The sequence below is a fragment of the Notechis scutatus genome, chromosome 1 (assembly GCF_049901735.1).
Source record: "Notechis scutatus isolate UNSWTSFEM ecotype Mainland chromosome 1, rNotScu1.2, whole genome shotgun sequence".
Classification (NCBI taxonomy): Eukaryota; Metazoa; Chordata; class Lepidosauria; order Squamata; family Elapidae; genus Notechis; species Notechis scutatus.
The window spans coordinates 312,505,028-312,525,262 of NC_142009.1; the positions used below are offsets into that span (position 1 = coordinate 312,505,028).

The 20,235-nt window shown below is 38.7% G+C and overlaps 1 protein-coding gene across 1 annotated transcript in view; it reads right to left on the reverse strand.

Annotated features, from left to right (window-relative positions):
* Positions 1–8,329: 8,329 nt before the first annotated feature.
* MTHFD1 (methylenetetrahydrofolate dehydrogenase, cyclohydrolase and formyltetrahydrofolate synthetase 1) overlaps positions 8,330–20,235 on the reverse strand; it is a 68,001-nt gene continuing 56,095 nt past the window's right edge. Inside the window, exons 25-28 of the mRNA XM_087952290.1 lie at positions 16,710–16,817; positions 15,522–15,674; positions 11,966–12,072; positions 8,330–8,617 (exon numbers count right to left, since the gene is read on the reverse strand). Coding sequence (XP_087808416.1) covers positions 11,983–12,072; positions 15,522–15,674; positions 16,710–16,817 — 351 coding nt within the window. The 3' untranslated portion in view covers positions 8,330–8,617; positions 11,966–11,982. The remainder of the gene's footprint in view (positions 8,618–11,965; positions 12,073–15,521; positions 15,675–16,709; positions 16,818–20,235) is intronic.

Genomic DNA, 20,235 nt, shown 5'->3' on the forward strand with positions numbered 1-20,235 from the left:
AGACCATGGCCCTGTAGTGGGACATAGCCCACAGGTTGTGGACCACTGGGTTACATGACCACATGTTGGTTGCTTGGCAACTAGCCCACATTTATGGCTATTAGCAGCGTTCCACATTTTATGATATTTCTGCCCAAAACTGATATTTATTTCTGTTTTTTCTTGGCAAGACAACCCATAATGAACAATGGATTTGCTTTACAACCACTTTATAACTGTGGCGTTTGCTTAATGACCACTGCAGAAATGATTGTAATAAAGGTCTGATAATGTGCTTTACCAATTACAATATATGACCGTAATAGGCAAGCTCCATTAGAAGTCAAGGACTACCTATATCTGAGAAACAAAGATAACCCCCTGGCTTCTCTGTTCTATCAATATATGATAAAGTCCATTGCTAATCAGTGGGTTTTCATTGGTTATAAAGAGGTAAGGGCTATAATTGCAGCAAAGCCAACTTTCCTTGTAAAATGTCCAAGTTTTTAGACCTTCAACTTAAAGTATATTTTTTTTCTCCTGAAGCACAAAACTATATGCATGCGAGGCTCTTTGAATACAGAGTGATACAGCAAGATTCTAATTTTCTCATTCTAATCTTTGGAAATTTCAGAATTGGATACAATGACAAAATAGGAATCGGAAACACAAACCTAGGAGGTGAGTCTGATAATGACCCTTAAGAAAAATCATGGAAGCAGTAATTGAACACAAACCAGCTCTGTGGATGGTGCCCACTTTGTGGATCATGTCAATTGTTCAGCACCCATATGCCTTGGATAAGCAAATAAAATGTAGGTGGGATATGAGTTTGTGAATGCATTTAAAAAAAAACAACTCTGCTTAGAACTGGTTAACACCATTTCCCCTAGCATTCTCTATTCTTAATGTCACTCTTACCCACCTTCCCCCCCTCCCCGCAAACCCACACACCACACACGGACCTTTTACAGTGTGGAAGACTAACTTCTCTCTGAAAATTCTAAACAGGATAGTTTATGTCAGATCATGTAGCAATTCTCTGGGGTAGGTTTTTCATAGCACCTGATTATCACATCTCTGAACTGTAAAATAGGATTCCCCAGCTGACGGTCTATGCAATTTCTGTTATCTGACATTTATCCTGAAATAACCTGAAATGTAGCCAGGTTTTATGTGGTAGCACGCAAAATCAGGCAAAGGATAATTAACAACTAGTGATTTTATGCTACTATTTTGGCGTTTATACAGTACTGTTCTCATGATTAATTTTAATTCCATTCCTCTTTTGTCACATGTGTGTAGCTGAAGGAAGCTTCTTAGTATTCTGTTTTTAATGCTGGTTTTAGTTAACATTCTGTGTGTGTGTGTGTGTGTGTGTGTAGATAGATAGATGATAGATGATAGATAGATAGATAGATAGATAGATAGATAGATAGATAGATAGATAGATAGATAGATATTTGTTTTCTGAGGTTCTCGCGGGTATTTGTATGTCTTGCACATTCGTATGTCTTGCAAATCCCTTGCACCGCCTGCCCCACTACATACATTGGAGAAACTAACAGAAGAATAAGTGCACGTATTGAAGAACATAAGAACTCAATCAAAAAAGAAGAACCGACCTCTTCCCTGGTCCAACACCTCAAAGCCACAGGACATGAGATTGACTTTAAAAATACCAGAACTATCGCCAAAACCGAACACTTCAACAACAGAATAATCAGAGAAGCCATAGAGATAGAAAAACACCCACACAGCATGAATAAACGAGATGACACCTCCCGCCTACCAGCCATTTGGAAACCCGCCCTCATGAACAGACGAGTACCTAACATGAAGAATGACACCAGACCCACACCCACGAGGGCCACACAAGATGCCGCCACCACACTTCCATGTAGAAAGCAGACTCACACCCACACAGAAGATGAGACACGACCACGGACCAGAAGCCGCACTGCAGCTGCATCACTACCCACTTCAAACCCCTCCGACCCATACATGAAGCGAACTGATGCCCACCATGAAGATGCGGCATGACCACGAATGCGAAGCCAAACAGCAGGATCACAGCTCACCAGCTCAAATCCCCCAGCAACTAAGACTAACCTGAGCACAACCAAGCCCCCACCCGAACAGAACACACCTCCAGCCAATCAGAACATGGCCAACCCCCCAACCAATCAGAACACAACCAAAAACCCCAACCAATGAGAACACACCCCCACCCAATCAGAACACAGCCAAGCCCCCACCCAATCAAGTCACACCCTCACTAGCAGTTAAAAGGAAGAAGCAGCTGCAAGCTCACATCACTCTGAGAAGCACAGAGCCGAAGACACAAGCCTGAAGATGATGAATGAGACTTCATTGAAACGTTGCCTAGATACTTCCAATCTTACGCGGGAGAAAACCCAAATAACCAAAGATCCACATATATAGATATATAGATATAAATATGTATCTCCTAGATATTCTGATTGAAGGCAAATGGAGAAGTGGGAAGCTGTCGATGAGATGGTCAAATAATGCCATTGAGCCAATGAACATGAATCTGGGCAAACTTTGGGAGGCAGCATAGGACAGAGGAGCATGGCATGCTATGTATGATTCATGGGATCAAATAGAATTGGACATAACTTAGCAACTGAACAATAACAAATTCTGATTTTATCAATTCAGCTTTGCATATTCATATAAACAGTAGATTGCCTCTGTGCTGGTTAATGGCTGCAATAAAACCTTCCTATCACCTGCTGCAACATCTTAACTGGGAAAGCCAAAATACCTGACATTTTTCCTCAAGAGAAGCCCAGTTCCTTGTGTCTTCTTTTAAATGTAGCAAGGACTCATGCAGCAACAAAGTCTGGTTAAAACCAAATGGAACAAAATTCAGCCTAGACATCAAGAACTTTTTGACTGTAGCAACTGTGGGTTCTCCTTCCCTAGAGATCATCAGACAATGCCTGGGAGTTTATCTGTCAGAGATATGTGTGAATCCTGCCCTGAGCAGGGTGTTGGACAGATGACCTCTAGGATATCATCAAATTGTGATTTTATATAGGCTTCTGTAAGGACAGAATTCAGCTTTAGTCTTTGTATAAGACATGACTGAATCAATTGGATCACAGCTGATGCAGAGACATGAAAAAAATGGCACTGACTAGGCTTCAGTGAGCGAAAGTGTTTGCCTACTTCCAAAGGCAGAGCAATAAATCATGTAGACATAGAACAAGAAACTTGCTGGTGGCTCTGTGCCAAGACCTTCCATGATTTATTCCTCATGGCACATGAGCCATTCTATTACAGGATGATGAATTACTATGTTAAGAAACTATCAAACTAGCTGGCTCTACAAACACCAACTATATTATTTGAATATGTTTTAAAAGATCCAAAGGGAACATACAACATTTTGGAACTCTTTGTACTTAGACAAGCAAATAATTGCTACAGGAATTTCTGACATCTCAACAGTTAGTTATACACAGTAAGCTTTTCCTTCTCACAAGTACTCCTTCGTGTGACAGCCAATACTTTTTCCCCTATTGTTTTGTCATTGTTACAAAATTAAGTACATGGCAAAAAGCTTGGCTGCCAACTGGACATGAAAGCTGTAGGCAGCCTTGGTTCTCCCAGGGTTGTTTAGGATACAAGCCCTCCAAATTCATGTACAGCTGTAATATGCAGCATGCAAAAAGATTCACAGATCTGCTTCTTAAAATAGTTATATGGCAGCCACTCAATAAGCAACTGTGTGGCTACTAATCCATATGGCTGTTTAAGGTATCATGTGGAAGTGAGATAATATGAAACAAATAGTATTTTGCAAGCTATCAAAGAAAAAAAGGAAGTCTCCACCTAAAATCAGATCAAACTACCAGAAAATCGTGTCAAAAGATGGAAGGACAAAAGTGGAGGATGGATGTTTTGAGTTTAGTAATGTATAAAACTATCTTAAACCTCATTAGCATATCTATCTAATCACTATTGTTTGCTGTGTCAAACAACAATTCTCTGGGAAACCATTCAAAAATGCTTTTCTGTAATGCATTCTTTAGACTTTTAAATTGGTGATGCCAGGAGCTCAAATTATGCAAAATGGGCATAGCCTTGTCTGTCTACCTTGGCCTTGGGATACTTGTTAGATTTATTGAGGTAGCACTAAGTTAGGGAAAGAGAGGCTATGGTATACAGAAGTGAATTTTGAACAGTTTAAGAGAGAGGTGCAAGATAACATTAATAATCTCTTTAAAGGAAGAGTGATGCAATACATATGAATCCAAATATGCATCAAAATATGGCATATTTGGCTCTTTTGCTTTCCTTTCCACCAAGACTTCCTTCAAAACAAAGGATTTCACTTTAATTCCAGCCACTGTGGTGCATTGCAGATAAAATCTCTCCCCTTATCACCCCTCCTCAAATACCGGAAGCTCTGCCCAGAAAAGTAATGAAACTCACCAAGTTCCTCTACATTAATCACCAGTGTGCTCAAGAGCTTTTCAAGGACGCCAGTTGATTTCTCTTAATTACAAATCTGGCAGCAAATATATTTTAATTTACACATTCACAAGTAATCTGTATGTACATGGGCATGTGGGCATGACTATCCATATTTCAAAAATTATTCAGAAGAATTGGATCTTGCCTAGCTTAGCAGTGTTCTCCTATTTGTTAAAGAACCTTACTTTTTTCAGGCTTCTGCACAAGCATGGAAGAATAATGCTCCATATGCTGCTGCTGCTGCTTTAAGGAATCTGCTCATTGAAGCTAAGGCAATAAAGGTTGGCCTCCTTTCAGGAGCGTCCACAGAATGGACACCAAGTCAGAACATGATCTGTGATGGTGCGAATGAAGCTTTTGATATTTATGTACACTGCAAAAACAAGCAAGGGCTCAACTGCACCCCTGTGGCCACTAGTTTTGACTTTTTAGACCATGCTCTATGGAGTAGCAGAGAGATGCTACACTCATGTAACACCCAAGGTGCTTATTCTGAAGCACACACAGTTCTAATAGGACTGTGGAAGTCCCAAAAGTGCTTTTTTCAAGAGGCAATTGGACTTTCTTGTTTTTCTTTGAAGAAGTTTCACTTCTCATCCAAGAAGCTTCTTCAGCTCTGACCAGTTGCCTCTTGAAAAAGCACCTTTGGGACAACCACGACCTGGATGACTGAGAATCTCCATAGGACTATGGAATATTTTGCTACTGTATTTCATTTAGAAAAAATAAATGCAAAAACAGAATAAAACCAATTTCTTTGGGGATATTGAGGGACTATTCAAACATGATCCAGAGGAATCTCTCCATCTTCTAGGTCTTTGAGAGTGTTCCCATCTCCCCACAAATATAAACAGTGCCAACATAGCATCAAATGCAAAGTTTTTGGATTGATATCAGATTATTTTTTTAAATCAGACCTGATCAGAAATTTGCCTATAGTTAAGAAAACAAAAATAGCAAGAGTGTCAAAATGTGTACTATACCCAGCCAGCTATTTCTGTGGGCTTACAGCTTCCACCATAGTCAGCTATTATTATTCTGGCTGGGCACGATCAGACCTCTTCCTGAACATATCTAGAAGGCCAAACATCCTCCACGGCCTTAAAAGCAAGGATTTTCCATTGGAATCTATGTAACTGGACAGGCAGATGTAGACTTCTTTATCCAAAGTATCTATCTGCCTCTCTCCCATCATTTCTGCTATCTTGTAAGATCCAGCAGAATTAACACATTTTGGGTTCCATCCATTTGGCACTATCATCTGATTTCTGATCATATCCTTCTGTGCCTGTCCCTGGAATAGCATCCCCATAGCAGTTGAAACTGTCCTGATCCTGCAGTTCCTTAAACAATCCATGAAAACCTGTGTATTTCCCTAAACTCTGGGAAGGGTCAGGATGTATACACCTGGAGCATACTTTCTGTGTTAGCTATGCCATATGTTGTTCCCCTTGCTTTTGGGTTTGGGTTTTATGTATTGTGCTTGTTATTTTGTGTGCTGCTTGTAAGTTAACAGAATAATAGAGGGAGGAAGGGACCCTGGAGATCTTCTAGTCCAACCTCCTGTTCAAGCAGAAAACCCTATATGATTCCAGACACTGTTTGTCCAATCCCTTCTTAAAAACCTCCAGTGATGGACCATCCACAACTTCTCGAGACAAGTCATTCCAATGATTAATTGTTCTTACTGTCAGGAAATTTCTCCTTAATTCCAGATTGGATCTCTCTTTGATAAGCTTCCATCTATTACTTCTTGTCCTGCCCTCAGGTGCTTTAGATAATTGGTTGACCAAATATTGACCAATGGTTGATCAAATATTGGGAGATTGCTATCATGTCACTTCTAATCTTTTTCTTTGTTAGACAAGACATGCCCAGTTCCTATGAACCATTCATTGTATGCTTTAACCTCCAGCTCCCTAATAATCTTCATTGCTCTTCTCTGCACTCTTTCTCGAGCCTCAAAATGTCATTTGTATTGTGGTGATCAAAACTAGATGCAGTACTCCAAGTCTGGTCTTACCAAAACAGTATAAAATGGTACTAAGACTTTACATGATCTTGATACTATCCCCGTTGATGCAGTCTAGGACTGCATTGGCTTTTTTTGGCAGCTGCAGGACACTGCTGGCTTATATTTAAGTGGTTGTCCATTAGGACTCCTAGATCTCTCTCACAGTTACTGCTGTTGAGCCAGGTACCACCTATATCTGGGCATTTGGTTTTCCTTGCCAAAGTGTAAAACCTTATTTTTCTCACCACTGAATTGCATTTTAGATCTTGAGCCTATCTTCTAAAGTGCTGGTTATGCAAATCTAAATAAGGAATAGGAAAAATCTCAGGAAGGATAAAAAAACATACAAGAGATTTTTTGTAATTAGCAAAGAGAGGTGTCCTGTCCTAAATAGCTCATATAACACTACCAAAATTAAGCATAACATGGTCAAATCTGTTTGGTTAAACTATTTCTTTTAAAAATAGAAAATAGTATGTAGCATAAAGTAGAAAAGTATATAACTCATTCATTGGTGAACTTAAATTTAAAGTCTTTGATCAGAAAAGGCGCTTTCATTAACCCACCAGATTTTAAACAGAACAAAATATTTTTCAATAAAAGTGTATTTAAAACCTGTAGTTTACTTTCTCTGAGAAATCAGCACAGTATTTAGGTTAAACCTACTGAAAATGATGGGATATTACGGGCCACGGAAGCTCTGATGGAGGGAGGGATGGGTGTGCACATGTGTGCTTGTGTGTGTGCTTGTGTGTGTGCATGTGTGTGTGTGTGCGTGTGTGTGTGTGTGAGAGAGAGAGAGAGAGAGAGAGAGAGAGCGTCCTTTAACATGAAGTTATGAATATTTGCTGGCAAAAAATACATGTCTGCACAAGCAAAAAAGAAAATGGTGGGACTTTCTTCTCCTCCTCCTCCTCCTCCTCCTCCTCCTCAGTATTATTATTATTATTATTATTATTATTATTATTATTATTATTATTATTATTATTATTATATCTTTAGTGAGATTCACAGCCTTTGGGGCTGGTTGGTAGCTCAACAGCTCGAGTCCTAACCAAGGACCTAGGAATTGTTCAGGTAGCGTCGGAGGGATATAAACTGTTCCAAGTAGGGTGGTTTTTTGTAGAATCAAGGTATTCAGGTCTGATAAATTCAGAATTTCCAAATAGTGAGGTAGCCCTTTAGGTATTGCTTCAAGGGCTCCAATTACAGTTGGGATAACACAAAATTTCTTTTTCTAAAGTCGCTCAACTTCAATTTGTAAGTCCCGGTACTTTGTGATTTTTTCTTGCTGCTTGTCTTCAATTCGTGCATCACCAGGTATTGCAATGTCAATGAACCAAACCTTTTTCTTTTCAACTATTGTTGTTGTTATTGTTGTTATTATTATTACACAAAAATGACAGTATACACAGCAAAAGAGATAACTATGCTGGGTTTTGTATCACAAATCACTAGTCAAACACTTCCCAAGTGTTTAGGACTGCGTGATGTATCAGCGGATTATGTGGGCAGATCCCAGTAAGGTGGCCTTCTGCAGCTGACCAATGGTGACCTTGTCAGTGTCAATTGTTTTTAAGTGCTTGCCTAGGTCTTTAGGCACAGCACCCAGTGTGCCGAGTACCACTGGAACCACCTGCACTGGTTTATGCCAGAGTCTCTGCAGTTCGATTCTCAAGTCCTGATATCTGGTTGTTTTTTTATTATTATTATTATTATTATTATTATTATTATTATTATTATTATTATTAAATGCGTGATTCAAAGGAGGATTATGTTTTTGTTTAGTTGTTTACTCATGTGTAAATGTAATAGACTTAATAAAAATTGTATGATTCATACTTCAATTTTATTTAATTAGGTTGGACCCAAAGTTAAAGCCATATTTTTTTTAATAAGGAATACAGGCTTGCATTGTGAACTTCTTTAAAAATGTGTCAGTGTTAAAAATATAGACGTTCATTTGCCACAACTAAAAAGCATACCACCGTTTAAAAATACAGTATTAAGATGTGTTTAAAAATAACAACAACATAAGAGTATAATTGTTTCCAAAGACTTCTAGGAAGCATGGAGAGCTTATTCAATTTTTGTCAAAATAAGTTTCTCCAATATCTGCAAAAGAAAAGAAATTAAGTTATTTGTTTAACAAAACTAGAAGTCATAATAAATGAATCATACAAAATAAAGAGCCACGTTATAATCTGTTATGCTATAAAAATCAATGATAACATAATTTATTCAACATCTGGAAATAAAAAAGGAAAACATTTCCACATATGTTGTCCACAAATTATCTTATGTCTCCCTTAATATAAAACTTGGAGGATCCACATTGATTTAAACCATATCTTTATGGTTCATATCCTTAAACCAATGAATATCAAAGAAAAGATTACTAATATATCATGATAATGGAGATGCAGACAAGCTTTTAACAGCCGAGGCTCATATTTTTATTTCTATTGAGCTGATATGGCTGAGACTTCCAGTGTTCTGTTGAAAGAAGCCAGATTGAAAAGTGGTTTTGAGTGTGATTAGACCTAAATGAAGACTGACTTTTCTGTAATATTCTCACTGGAAAAAATGGGAAATCACATGCTTTTTCTTGAACAGGTGTCACCAAAGCTCAGTAATGTGATTTTTGTGACCTTCCTCCCCAAAGAGGAAGCCACAGACTGCCCAAAATGCAGAAGAACTTTTCTTTTCCACTACATAAAATAATAATTCTTCACATTGTTTGAACTACTTTTGCTGCTGAACTAACTTATCAACTCAGCTTATCTTGATGTATGTTTGGACTTTGGAGACACATTTTTGGCAAGCATAGTCCTTTCAGGAATTCCTGATTCCTTTCTCCTTCAAAACTTGGGTAATGCACGGGAAAATGAGCTAGTCTTGATTTGATGCTGGCAAATCAAAAACCCCTAGCTGAGGAAATGGAAGAAGGAGGGATATTGGAAGGGTGACCCTGATGCTTGAATGCTTGACAAAAATTGAGAGGAGACGAACAGGTATCCTGGACTTAAAAAACTGTTTTTAATAAATGCAGTAACATTCCACATCAGCAGAAGCTAATGGGAAAAAGAACTCAGCTTGGATGCAAATTCCTAAAGAAGGGGATACTAACAACAAATATTGCAAATGATTCTAATAAATGTGGCTGCACAAAACAACTAGCGAGGGCCTGAGAAAAAGAATATATAATAAGAAATGTAAAGAGGAACAAATCACAAAGAAAGGATAGAAGTAGGTAACTTGAGACTGCAGAACTGATTTCATGAAAATAAAAACTCAAAATTCACTGACATTAGTCAAAAATGGTGTGGAGACAATAACTTGATCCTTAACACCAAAAATAACTTGATCCTTAACACCAATAAGACCAAGGAGCTTATAGTGGACTATAGAAGGAATAGATCAGACACCCAACCCTTGCTTATCAATGGAGACAAAGTGGAGCAAGTGGCCAATTTTAAGTTTCTGGGCGTTACCATAAAAGAGGACCTCACCTGGGGTGCTCACATTGCAGCATTGGTCAAAGGGGCCCAGCAGAGATTATACTACCTGAGTCTTCTCAGAAAACAACAACTGGATGGAAAACTGCTGGTGACCTTCTACTGCTGCACCATAGAGAGTATCTTAACTTACTGCACCTGTGTATGGTTTGCCAATTGCACAGTAGCAGATAGGACAGCACTCCAGAGGGTTAACGTCATTGCCCAGAAGATCATTGGTCCTCCTCTCCCCTCTTTGGAAGAACTTTATAGCTTCCGCTACCTTAAGAAAGTTCAAAACATTCTTAAAGATCCATCTCATCCTGGGAACCCATTTTTTGAGCTATTACCAACTGACAGATGGTACAGGATAGTAAAAACAAGGACAAATTGGCTGAAAACAGCTTCTATCCCAAGGCAGTAAATATATTGAATTCTACATATAGTGCAATATTAATACAATATCAGGTTTTCAATTCAACTGTATAGAATGTGAAGGATGTCTGTTTGTGTTTTATTTTTATAGTTATAATGTACACTGATTATGGCATGTAATTTCATTGTACAAGTTGCAATGACAATAAAGTAAACTAAACTAAACTAAAATGGTAAGTATAATTTTAAAAAGTGTATTTAGGTATATCCTAAATAAAAGGAAAATAAAAGAATCAATATATCAAACTGTTCTGGGAAGATAAGATGCTAAGAGATAATAAAGAAATGGAAGAACTATTTTAATTCTATTTTGGTTCAGTTTTCTTTGACCTCAGGTCCCCCACATACTGCCACCCTCGCAAAAATATATTCCACTGAGAAAATCAAAATGGCAGCAGCGCTGATGTTCATGTCTGACAGAAACATGATCTTCAGGGAAAAATAAACCACATTCCAAACACAGAAAGAATGAAATCTGAATGAAGCCTTTTGAGAAATCTTAGAGAACTGATGAGAGTGACAGGTGACTGGAGTAGAACAAATGTCAGCCTGATGTTCAAAAAAAAAGAAAAAAAAAGTGGCAGTAAACTACAAACCAGTCAACCTACATCAATATTTAGAAGGATATTAGAGCAGATCATAAAAAGAGGTATATGCAAGCACCATAAAAACATGGATTTGTCAAGAACAAGATTTGCAATATCAATACATATCTTTTTTTAATTAACCTTCTTAAGAAATTATAAGAATACAATTCTTAGTAGACGTAGTTGACATGGTATATTTGGATTGTTGGAAAGCAGTTAATGATCAGCAAAATAGTTAAATATGGGCTGGATGGCACAATAGTTTAATAGCAGGCTTGAAAATAGTATTCAGACAGTATTCAATATAACTCATACTCAGCCAGCTTGGCCTCATCATATTGGAGACAGAATTGGATGCCAAGAAAAGAAAAATCAGTGCTTGGGGCCTCTTCTTTTCAGTAGTAATGACTTGAATAAAAGATTTATCTTAGAAGACAAAATTAAAATTATAGAAATAGAATGAAATTTACAGAATGCTTAATTCTGCACATCCCAACTTGAGTACTACGTACAGTTCTGGGCTCTACACCTTAAGAAGGATGCAGAAAAAAACTGAAACTGAAGGGGAACAAGGATGATAATCAGACTACAAAGCAAGTCTAGTGAAGAGAAACCGAAAGAACTTCATACTAAGCATTAACTTCAGACTTAACAGTAATGTCCAGCAATGCTTCTGGATCCCATATTGACCTCACCGCCATCCTTGGAAACAAAATGAGGGGCTAGCTACATCTTTCTGTTTTGTTTGTGCACCCAACTGTCTGCACTCATCCCAAAAGACAAGGTGGTACAGATCACTGATTGCTTTTTGATAAATGACTGTCTGATGATTAGCCATGGCAGTTGCTTTGTGGAAGTACTCATTAGCCCAGATCCTCTCAAAAGTCTGGGAACTCTTGGTTCACAGAGTAAAGCAACATCTACTGATGTTCTCAAATACTCACTTTTGGTTGTTGATGTCTTAGAATAGTCCGTTTACTTCCCCAGTCACAGGATCCAGATCAATGTCATAGAAACAAGGCCTGGTAGGAAGTCCTGGCATTGTGCTCATCTGGGAATAAAAAAAACAGCTGGTCTGAAACACATATTCCAAAATTACTTGGTCCTGGGGCCAAGAATCTAATCACTTCCTTGCTGGCTAGTACACCTTGAGCTCCCTGGAACTCTTGTTTTATACTGAAAAGCCCAGCAGAACAATTTAACTTATTTGATTTGGAATTCAATGCATCTGGAAAATGTTATCCACACACAATGCACATCTATGTCTGTGCTGTTATTTCATCATGACATCATAATTTGCTTTGGTTGACCTCCCCAAAAAAGTTGTAAGTTTTATTAGCACCATCCACCAAGTAGTGAGATAATTTTCAGGGATAGGTGGATTCATCAGTCAAACTACAATTGGGTTTGTTCTGAAAAGTTGCTTCTGATAGTCCTTTTCTCTTTCTTTCCACTTTTCCCTAGCGTAAGAGCCTATTTTAGAGGGTTAGGTCTTTGCATAATGGGTACAAAATACAATAATTTGAGCCTGGTTATTTGTGCTTCAGGTGAGGAATCTGAATTGATCAGTTCTATTACTCATGCTCATTACACCTTAAAAACTGTTCCTACTTGTTCTTACAACAGCATAAGAATTCATTCTAAATAATCTATGTTTCGTAATTTTGGCTTTTGGTCAAGTTCTCTGTCTACGAAGACTAATGTGGTAAATGCAATCTAGGGATGTGGTGGGAATACCATTAATTCCCACCCTGAGTTTTTTTGCCTACCAGAATGGAGACTTATCATTTCCAGAATTCCATTTACAGGACCACAAAAACCAGGATTTTGACCCTTGAATTCTGAAAGGTACTTCTGCAGGCAGCCAACGTGATTAGTTAATAGAAGGTTAGATTGATCACTTTTGCAGACCTCAGCCGCCGCCTGTGTCATTGCGAGGGCCATAAATCAATGAGAAGTTGCTATAACACACTCACAGGCTAGGCAGACAAATGACCTAACAATTTATTCATGTAAAATAAACTGGTATAAAAAGAAGAAATCCTCCACATAAATCTTTTTGTTGTTGTTGGATTTATAACTTCCAGACTATACCGAGTATAGATTACTTAATCCTTTCAACAAGAAAAATATTTACTTTCAAGATACGTTTGCTCTATCTCAACCACACATTTCATTAAACTTGAAATTATCATTTCTGCTTTGGCTAAGGCTACAATCATGTACACACTGAGTATAGGATATGTGTATAGAATATAAACATCTTAAAGGTCTGAGCAATTATTGGAGAGGGGAGCACTAGGGTGTTTTCCTACATAAATCTTTTCCTTGCAACACGACACCTTCAACTGTATGCCCCGCTCTTTCCCCTTTCTCTTAAAAAGCTAAACTAGGAAGGAGATTCAGTAATTTTTCACCCTATATTACTTTTCCTAGAAACTTGTCCCGTTACTTTAAATCCAGGATGGGATACTTATTTCAATGTCTTCATTGGAAATATGAGAAAGACATTTTTGTGACTGTTATACAAGGCAGCAGTTTTGTAAGTATGATTTTAGGAGCCATCAGGTGGTCCTCAACTTAAAACTATTCATTTAGCGACTGTTTAGTTACAACGCACTGAAAAAGTGGCTTACAATTGGTCATAACATCCCCTATACTCAAAATTCAGGCTCACGCCAATCACCCTCTATTTATGATGATTGCAATGTATCATGTGATCATCATTTGCAACTTTTCCAGTCAGCTTCCGATAAGCAAGGTCAATGGGGAAAGTTGGGTTTGTTTAATGACTGCATGATTCACTCTGCAACTGTTAAGTGATTCATTTAAACAACCGTGACAAAAACGGTGATGAAATTAGGCATGACTCACTAAAAAAACTGCCTTTCTTAGCAATGGAAATTCTGATTCCAATTGTGTCAAGTAACCTGCTTAAATTCTCAACCTTGTTTATTGTCATTGGGTCCCTTAGAGCAGTGGTTGCCAAATGATGGGCCGCAGCCCACTGGTGGTCCGCGAGAAAATTTTGGTGGTCCACAGAGAAAAGTCACCCCCAGAGCACCCCCCAAAGCAATTAATCCAGGCTGCGCAGGAACACAAGGCTGCCCCGCTCACATGGCCTGCAGAAACCCTCCCCACTCCTTACCTGGCAAACTTGCCTGCCTTAGGACTGAAAATTCGATTATTCAGTGCAGGTAGCTGATGGCAGAAACACAGATCTATGACTGAATCTATGATTCTGTGATCAACTCAATCCACCTGCCTGCTTTGCCTGATTTTGGGTAAAAGTTGCTCTTTTTTAAATAAAAAAATTCAATATTTATATACATGGTGTGTTGTGAGTTAATTTTATGAGTTTGCTTGCAAGCAAATTTTATGTGACAGGTAGCCAATGGCAGAAAGATAGATCTCTGAATCTGTGATTCTGTGAGCAATTCAATCTGCCTGCTTGCTTTGCCTGATTTTGGGTAAAAGTTGTTCTTTTTTTAATTATAAAAATTTAATATTTACATAAATATTTATAATATTTACATACAAGCCATGCCAGCCAGTCACATGACCAACAAGCCACACCCACAAATTAGCCCACGCCCAAGAACTGTTTGTTAAGAAATTTGAATCCCACCCCGCCTCTGTGTTCGTGTGTGTGTATGAGAGAGAGAGGGGAGAGAGAGATGTGAGATCAGATATCTCTCTCTCTCTCTCCTTCCCTCCCTCCTTCCCTCTCTTCCCCAATGTCAGCAAGCCATCATCAGTCAAAATTCATATTAGTGGTCCCTGGGATTTAAAATTATGAGCTTGGTGGTCCCTGAGGTCCAAAAGGTTGGCGACCCCTGCCTCAGAGAATGCTAAAAAAATCAGCTAGTACTATAGATTGACTTGTATAGAAGACTCAAAGCTTAATTAAAACTCAAGTCATTCAAATTTGAAGATGCCTACACAAGACAAAATGTTTTACTCCTCTGAACATTGCTACAATATGTGCTTTTCTATTTATACCAAAGAACATTTTTGGGGGCTGAAAAATATAACTTGGAAAGAAAATGTGTTTCTTTTTCCACTCCTTCCTTCCTCCTTTTCATGACCCTAAGCCAGTGATATTCCCCGTAACATAGGAGAAGCTAATCTAGATTCAGAAATGTTATAGCAGAACTGTGCTTAGCAGAAATCTATTTTTTTTAAAAAATCATACAAAACACACTGAAGGAAAGAAAGAGCTCCTTAATCATAAGGAACACAGGCCAAAAACAAGTCAATGGATAAAAAGTCAGCAAATAAATGCCATTTATTTCAGAGGTGGCCAACATGGTTCCTACAGGTACCAAATTGCCTATTGGACCTGAAATATTATTTTATAATTGAAATATATGAGTAATTGTATAGAATTTCATGCAGGTTTTTTTTTTTAATAGAGGGAGCTTGAAGCTAAATAATCCAATACTAACCCAATTGAATCCAATTTATATTAATTCAAGACTTCCAAGCCGTGACACTTACTGTTCCTACTAAGGGATAAAGGAATCCTGCACCCACGCTGGCTCGGACATCTCTTATGGGTAAGATGAATCCGGTGGGCACTCCTTTCTGTTCTGGGTCATGAGACAATGACAAATGGGTTTTAGCCATGCAGATGGGCAGGTTTCCAAACCCCTAGAAGACAAACAGAGAAGAGTCAATGATTGCAAAAGAAAGGACATACCTTGAAGAGTATGCCAGAAAAAAGTTACCAAATTATACAAAGTCACATCCATTTGGCTCTAGATTTTCTTAGTTTAAGCAGATCAATTGCACCATAAATTGATTCATCTGAGTCTGTTAGATTATCTCTGTCAATCACATGCACCTCTTTTCTAACTATCAAAGATCTTTAGTTTTAACATTAAAAAATAACGTTGAGTAGACATTTTGAAGTTGCATTTCCAATTTATTTGAAGGGTCCCTGCTTAAGGGGCAGGCTCTGCAAAGAAGTGACACAGATCTACTCTTACTCTTTCATTTCAACATTGTCTGCCCCCATTTAATGTTTGTGCCCCAGGTATTGAATATATAAAACATTTTGTAGATAGATCAGTCCAGCATTAAATATATATGGCAGCCAGGAAAAAAAATGCCATCACAGATGTCAATTTAAGCAAGAAACAGGGCCCTTCACACACTCTGGGATATCCAGTAAACTAAATATCCAGTGAAACTGCCAACTTTGAAAAGTGCAAAATGCATTTTAAATGGACCCACAGGAAATTAAGAAGAAAAATCCTTGTATGGCACATAGAAAGAATGCTTCCATATGAATTAATTTAAAATTGTTTGTATGATATATATAATACATAATTAACCACAAAAATCTGGACTGCCATCTGTCAGAAATGGTGTAGGGTCTCCTGCTTAGGCAGGGGATTGGACTAGATGACCTACAAGGTCCCATCCAACTCTGTTAATCTGTCTGTTAAATCCCTCCTACCCTTTTGTATCAAGACATGTTGAATATCATCTCATGAAAGTGCTGTATTAAAGCCATGTCAAATGCTGAAAGAAGTCTTCTCTTCCAAAAGGAAATTTTTCTAAAGAATTTCGCACTAGTTTTACTTCTTAAAAATGTAATTATTCCCAATTCTGCCTGCATACCCAGATAAAATCAGAAGATGCATTAAGTTTAGCCCAGACACAGGATGCCTGTAGGTGTACCTGTTTGGTATATTGAATGATTTTCAACTCAGCTTCTGGCAGCAGTTCAATGTCATTTGCCCCATAGATCTTCTGTGCAATAATTCTGATCTTCTCTACAACTGGCAGCTTGGAACACACAAAAAAAATGGGGAAAATATGTCAGGCTGAGTTTCTTTGATCCTCACAACATACTGAATTAAGACACAGCAACCCTTTGGACTGTAGACAATCACTGCAGTTCCATCAAACATCTTTTTTTCAGCAGAAAATGTATTGCAATATAATTGCAACAGGAAAATGGGAAGTTTGGAAGCAGACAAACTTGGCCAGAATCCTCCAGTCTGCTACTATCCGGATCTATTTAGATTTTCAGTTCCCCAAACTCCTAAATCAATATGAAAATATCAACACAACCAGGGGTCACTGGCTTGGGAAAATCATTTAGTCTGGAACAGAATATATGCCACTCCCACGGTTATTAGAAACTGCCTTTCCCTCCATAGCTATAGACATAGACTAGGCTGAAATATCACACTCAACCAAAACCAAACAAACGACATTATGGCTTACTGGGAATAAGTAGCTATGGCTTGGTTCAGATATCACACTCAATCACCACCAGCTATGATTTAACATGATATGTGAATTATATAGGCATAAGTTACTTAGGAGGAGTGACATGTTTGAAGCACACACAACGGAGTCTCCCAACTCACTTTGGTTTTTTCACTGCCACATGAAGTGACTCTTCCTGGAAGCCTGGCACTCAAGAGAAATCAGCCATCAACAGGCACATAGAGATAAACATCTACATATCATTCAAGAGAGATAATTTAAAAAGCCAAAAAAGAAACAACCCCCCAACCACTTCCTTGCCAGCAATCAACAGCCTGATAAACAGAGATTAACATCAAGATTAATATTAAACCGACACTCAAGAAGTGAACAATATCCCAACCAAGGGAGGCCAACTGAGATAAACAAACTAACACTAAACAACAGCCTAATCAAGGAATCACCAAGAACATTCCCACCTATACTGACAGGAAAAGCCACTAATATGTACAAAGAGAGCAAACCCCATTCCCTTCTAGCACTGATAATATTACCTAGTTGGGTAATGAAATGTCTACAAGAAAACAGCCAAGCTCAGAGAGTACTAAGGAGCCCACCACCTCTGAGCTATAAATATTCTCTGTTATCAGCCTCTTTCAGCATCTCTGTTATCAGCCTCTTTCATTTCAGGAAGTGTTGCTACTTTAGCAGATAAAAGTATCGTTGCTGTATTGGGGACTACATTGATTCCTGCACAACCAACCAGGAGTAGTCCAATTGGGCAGTGTTACTGTGGGGTGACAATTACCACATAAACCCATGAAAGCATGACATATGAATGTGCTTTCTTTTTCCTGACTGAGCAACAGTCAAAGCTGTAACATGGTGTGCTGGTTATGACTTAGTGTAGCCTATTCAACAATCTGTGGTTAAAACAACCATAGCTTAGCACAGGGGTGTCAAACACAAGGCCCGCGGGCTGGATCCGGCCTATGGGGTGTTTAGATCTGGCCCATGGGGCCCCCTTGGAAACAATGGACTGGCCCATGGGGCCTCTGCTAGAGAAACAGAGCTCTGCCAGAGAAAATGGAGCAAAAACGGCCTTCTGCAGCCCTCTGCAAGTGAAAACAGAGTAAAAATGGCCTCCTGCAGCCAGCCCTCTGCCAGCAAAAACAAAGCAAAAACAGTCTGCTATAGGCCTCTGCCAGAGAAAATGGAGCTCCTGGGCTTCATTTCCGCTAGCAGAGCACTCGGACTACCATAGGCGCCCCAACAGGAGTGACGTTGAGCTGGCCACGCCACCCTGGCCATGCCAACCCGGCCCTTGAGGTCGAACACAACCCTGATGTGGCCCTCAATAAAATTGAATTTGACACCCCTGGCTTAGCACAAAAGCTAAGATACACATAGACTCTGGGAGGAAAGATGAAGTTAATCTCTCCTCCCCAGGGCCTCTGGGATCTGTTTCTTTACTACTACTAAGTGATGGCAATTCTCCATACTTATTGACATCGTCTTTTTCCTGGAGGGTGGGGAATAATAAAATGTACACTGTGGCATACATATGTTTTATACACAGGTCATGTTGCATGCCCATACAAAAGGCAAAGAACTTTTGTCATTTTGATGAAACTTCTAGATCACGCCAATGAATACATGTTAAATGTAGCTTTATACAATTATAAGCCACAATAAGACATAGCCTTTTAAAATTACAACTCTTTCTCTATGCTTTTCCATCGAATAAGTCTCTCAAATCACTCCATGAAAGAAGAGGAAATAACAAGAAACATGACAGGAATGACAAGAAAGTTTCAAATTTATACAGGGCACTAAAATTCAGGGCTGGTAAGAAAGAAAAAATGTGGACAGAAACTTAATGACAGCTAAAACAGCTTGATTTCTAGTGAGTTTAAGTGTTCTTTCAAATCATCCATCATCAAGACACTAAGTTTTAAAACTATATTATTTTCCTCTTGAACATAAAAATCAAGTTCTGGCTACTGGGAACAGCTGCAGATGATGTTAGAAAATAATTTGATTGTGCTGCTGAGTCAAAGACCATGAAACCTGAATTAAATTTAGTTGAAGAGAGCCAGGATATTTGTCTGCATTTATAAATCTGGTTCAGCTAATATCCCCATGGAAGCCAAGACAAATATTTCTGTAACCAGCTGTGATAATCCTGCATATCTGGTCCTGTTGTTGTAACCCTGCTCAATATCCAAGATTCTTCACTTCCCGAAATTATTTATTTAAAATACTGCATTTCCTTCCAGAGGAGCCCAGCAAATAAAACAGGGCATTGTAGAACCTAGATAAGCAAAAGGACCTTTCCCCAGGGAGTTGTCTTCATCCCAGATTTTTACCCAGCTAAACTTTTTCAACATCTATTAACATATTTCACAGTTTTTAAGCTGCAAGTCTCAAATTTCCTTTGCTGTTCACAATCTTATTTTTAACGGGATTATCACATTTTTCTTAGCCTTCATTATGATTTTGGAGCCAAAGTTGACTCCAGCCGAAGGGCAAATCTTTCAGTGACGGGTACTGTAGAACAGAATAATCTTAAGGCAAAAACACTGATTTCTGCTAACTGCTGTAATTACTTGAAATGATGCGTTTAAAATGACATCCACCCCCAGAAGGCAGGGAAGGGGGAAAAAAAAGAGATCTTCCATTACTGTATTGTCATTTTCTCCATATTGTAACTATCAGATTTATCGGCGTATAACACGCACTTTTCCCCCTGAAAATAGGGGCAAATGATGTATGCGTGTTATACTCCGATATAATGTTAAAGCCTTCGGTGAATGCTGCTGGGATCGGGGATCAAGGACACAAATGAAAGAAGGGGAGGGAGGAAGCAACCAAGCCTGTCCTTCTCTCTGGGTCAGCTCTCTCAGTCGCTCTCTCGCTCCTCCACCAGCACAGGAAGAAACTGCTTCAAAGAAGCGGGGGCTTTTCCTGTCGCCGCAGCTTCCTGAAG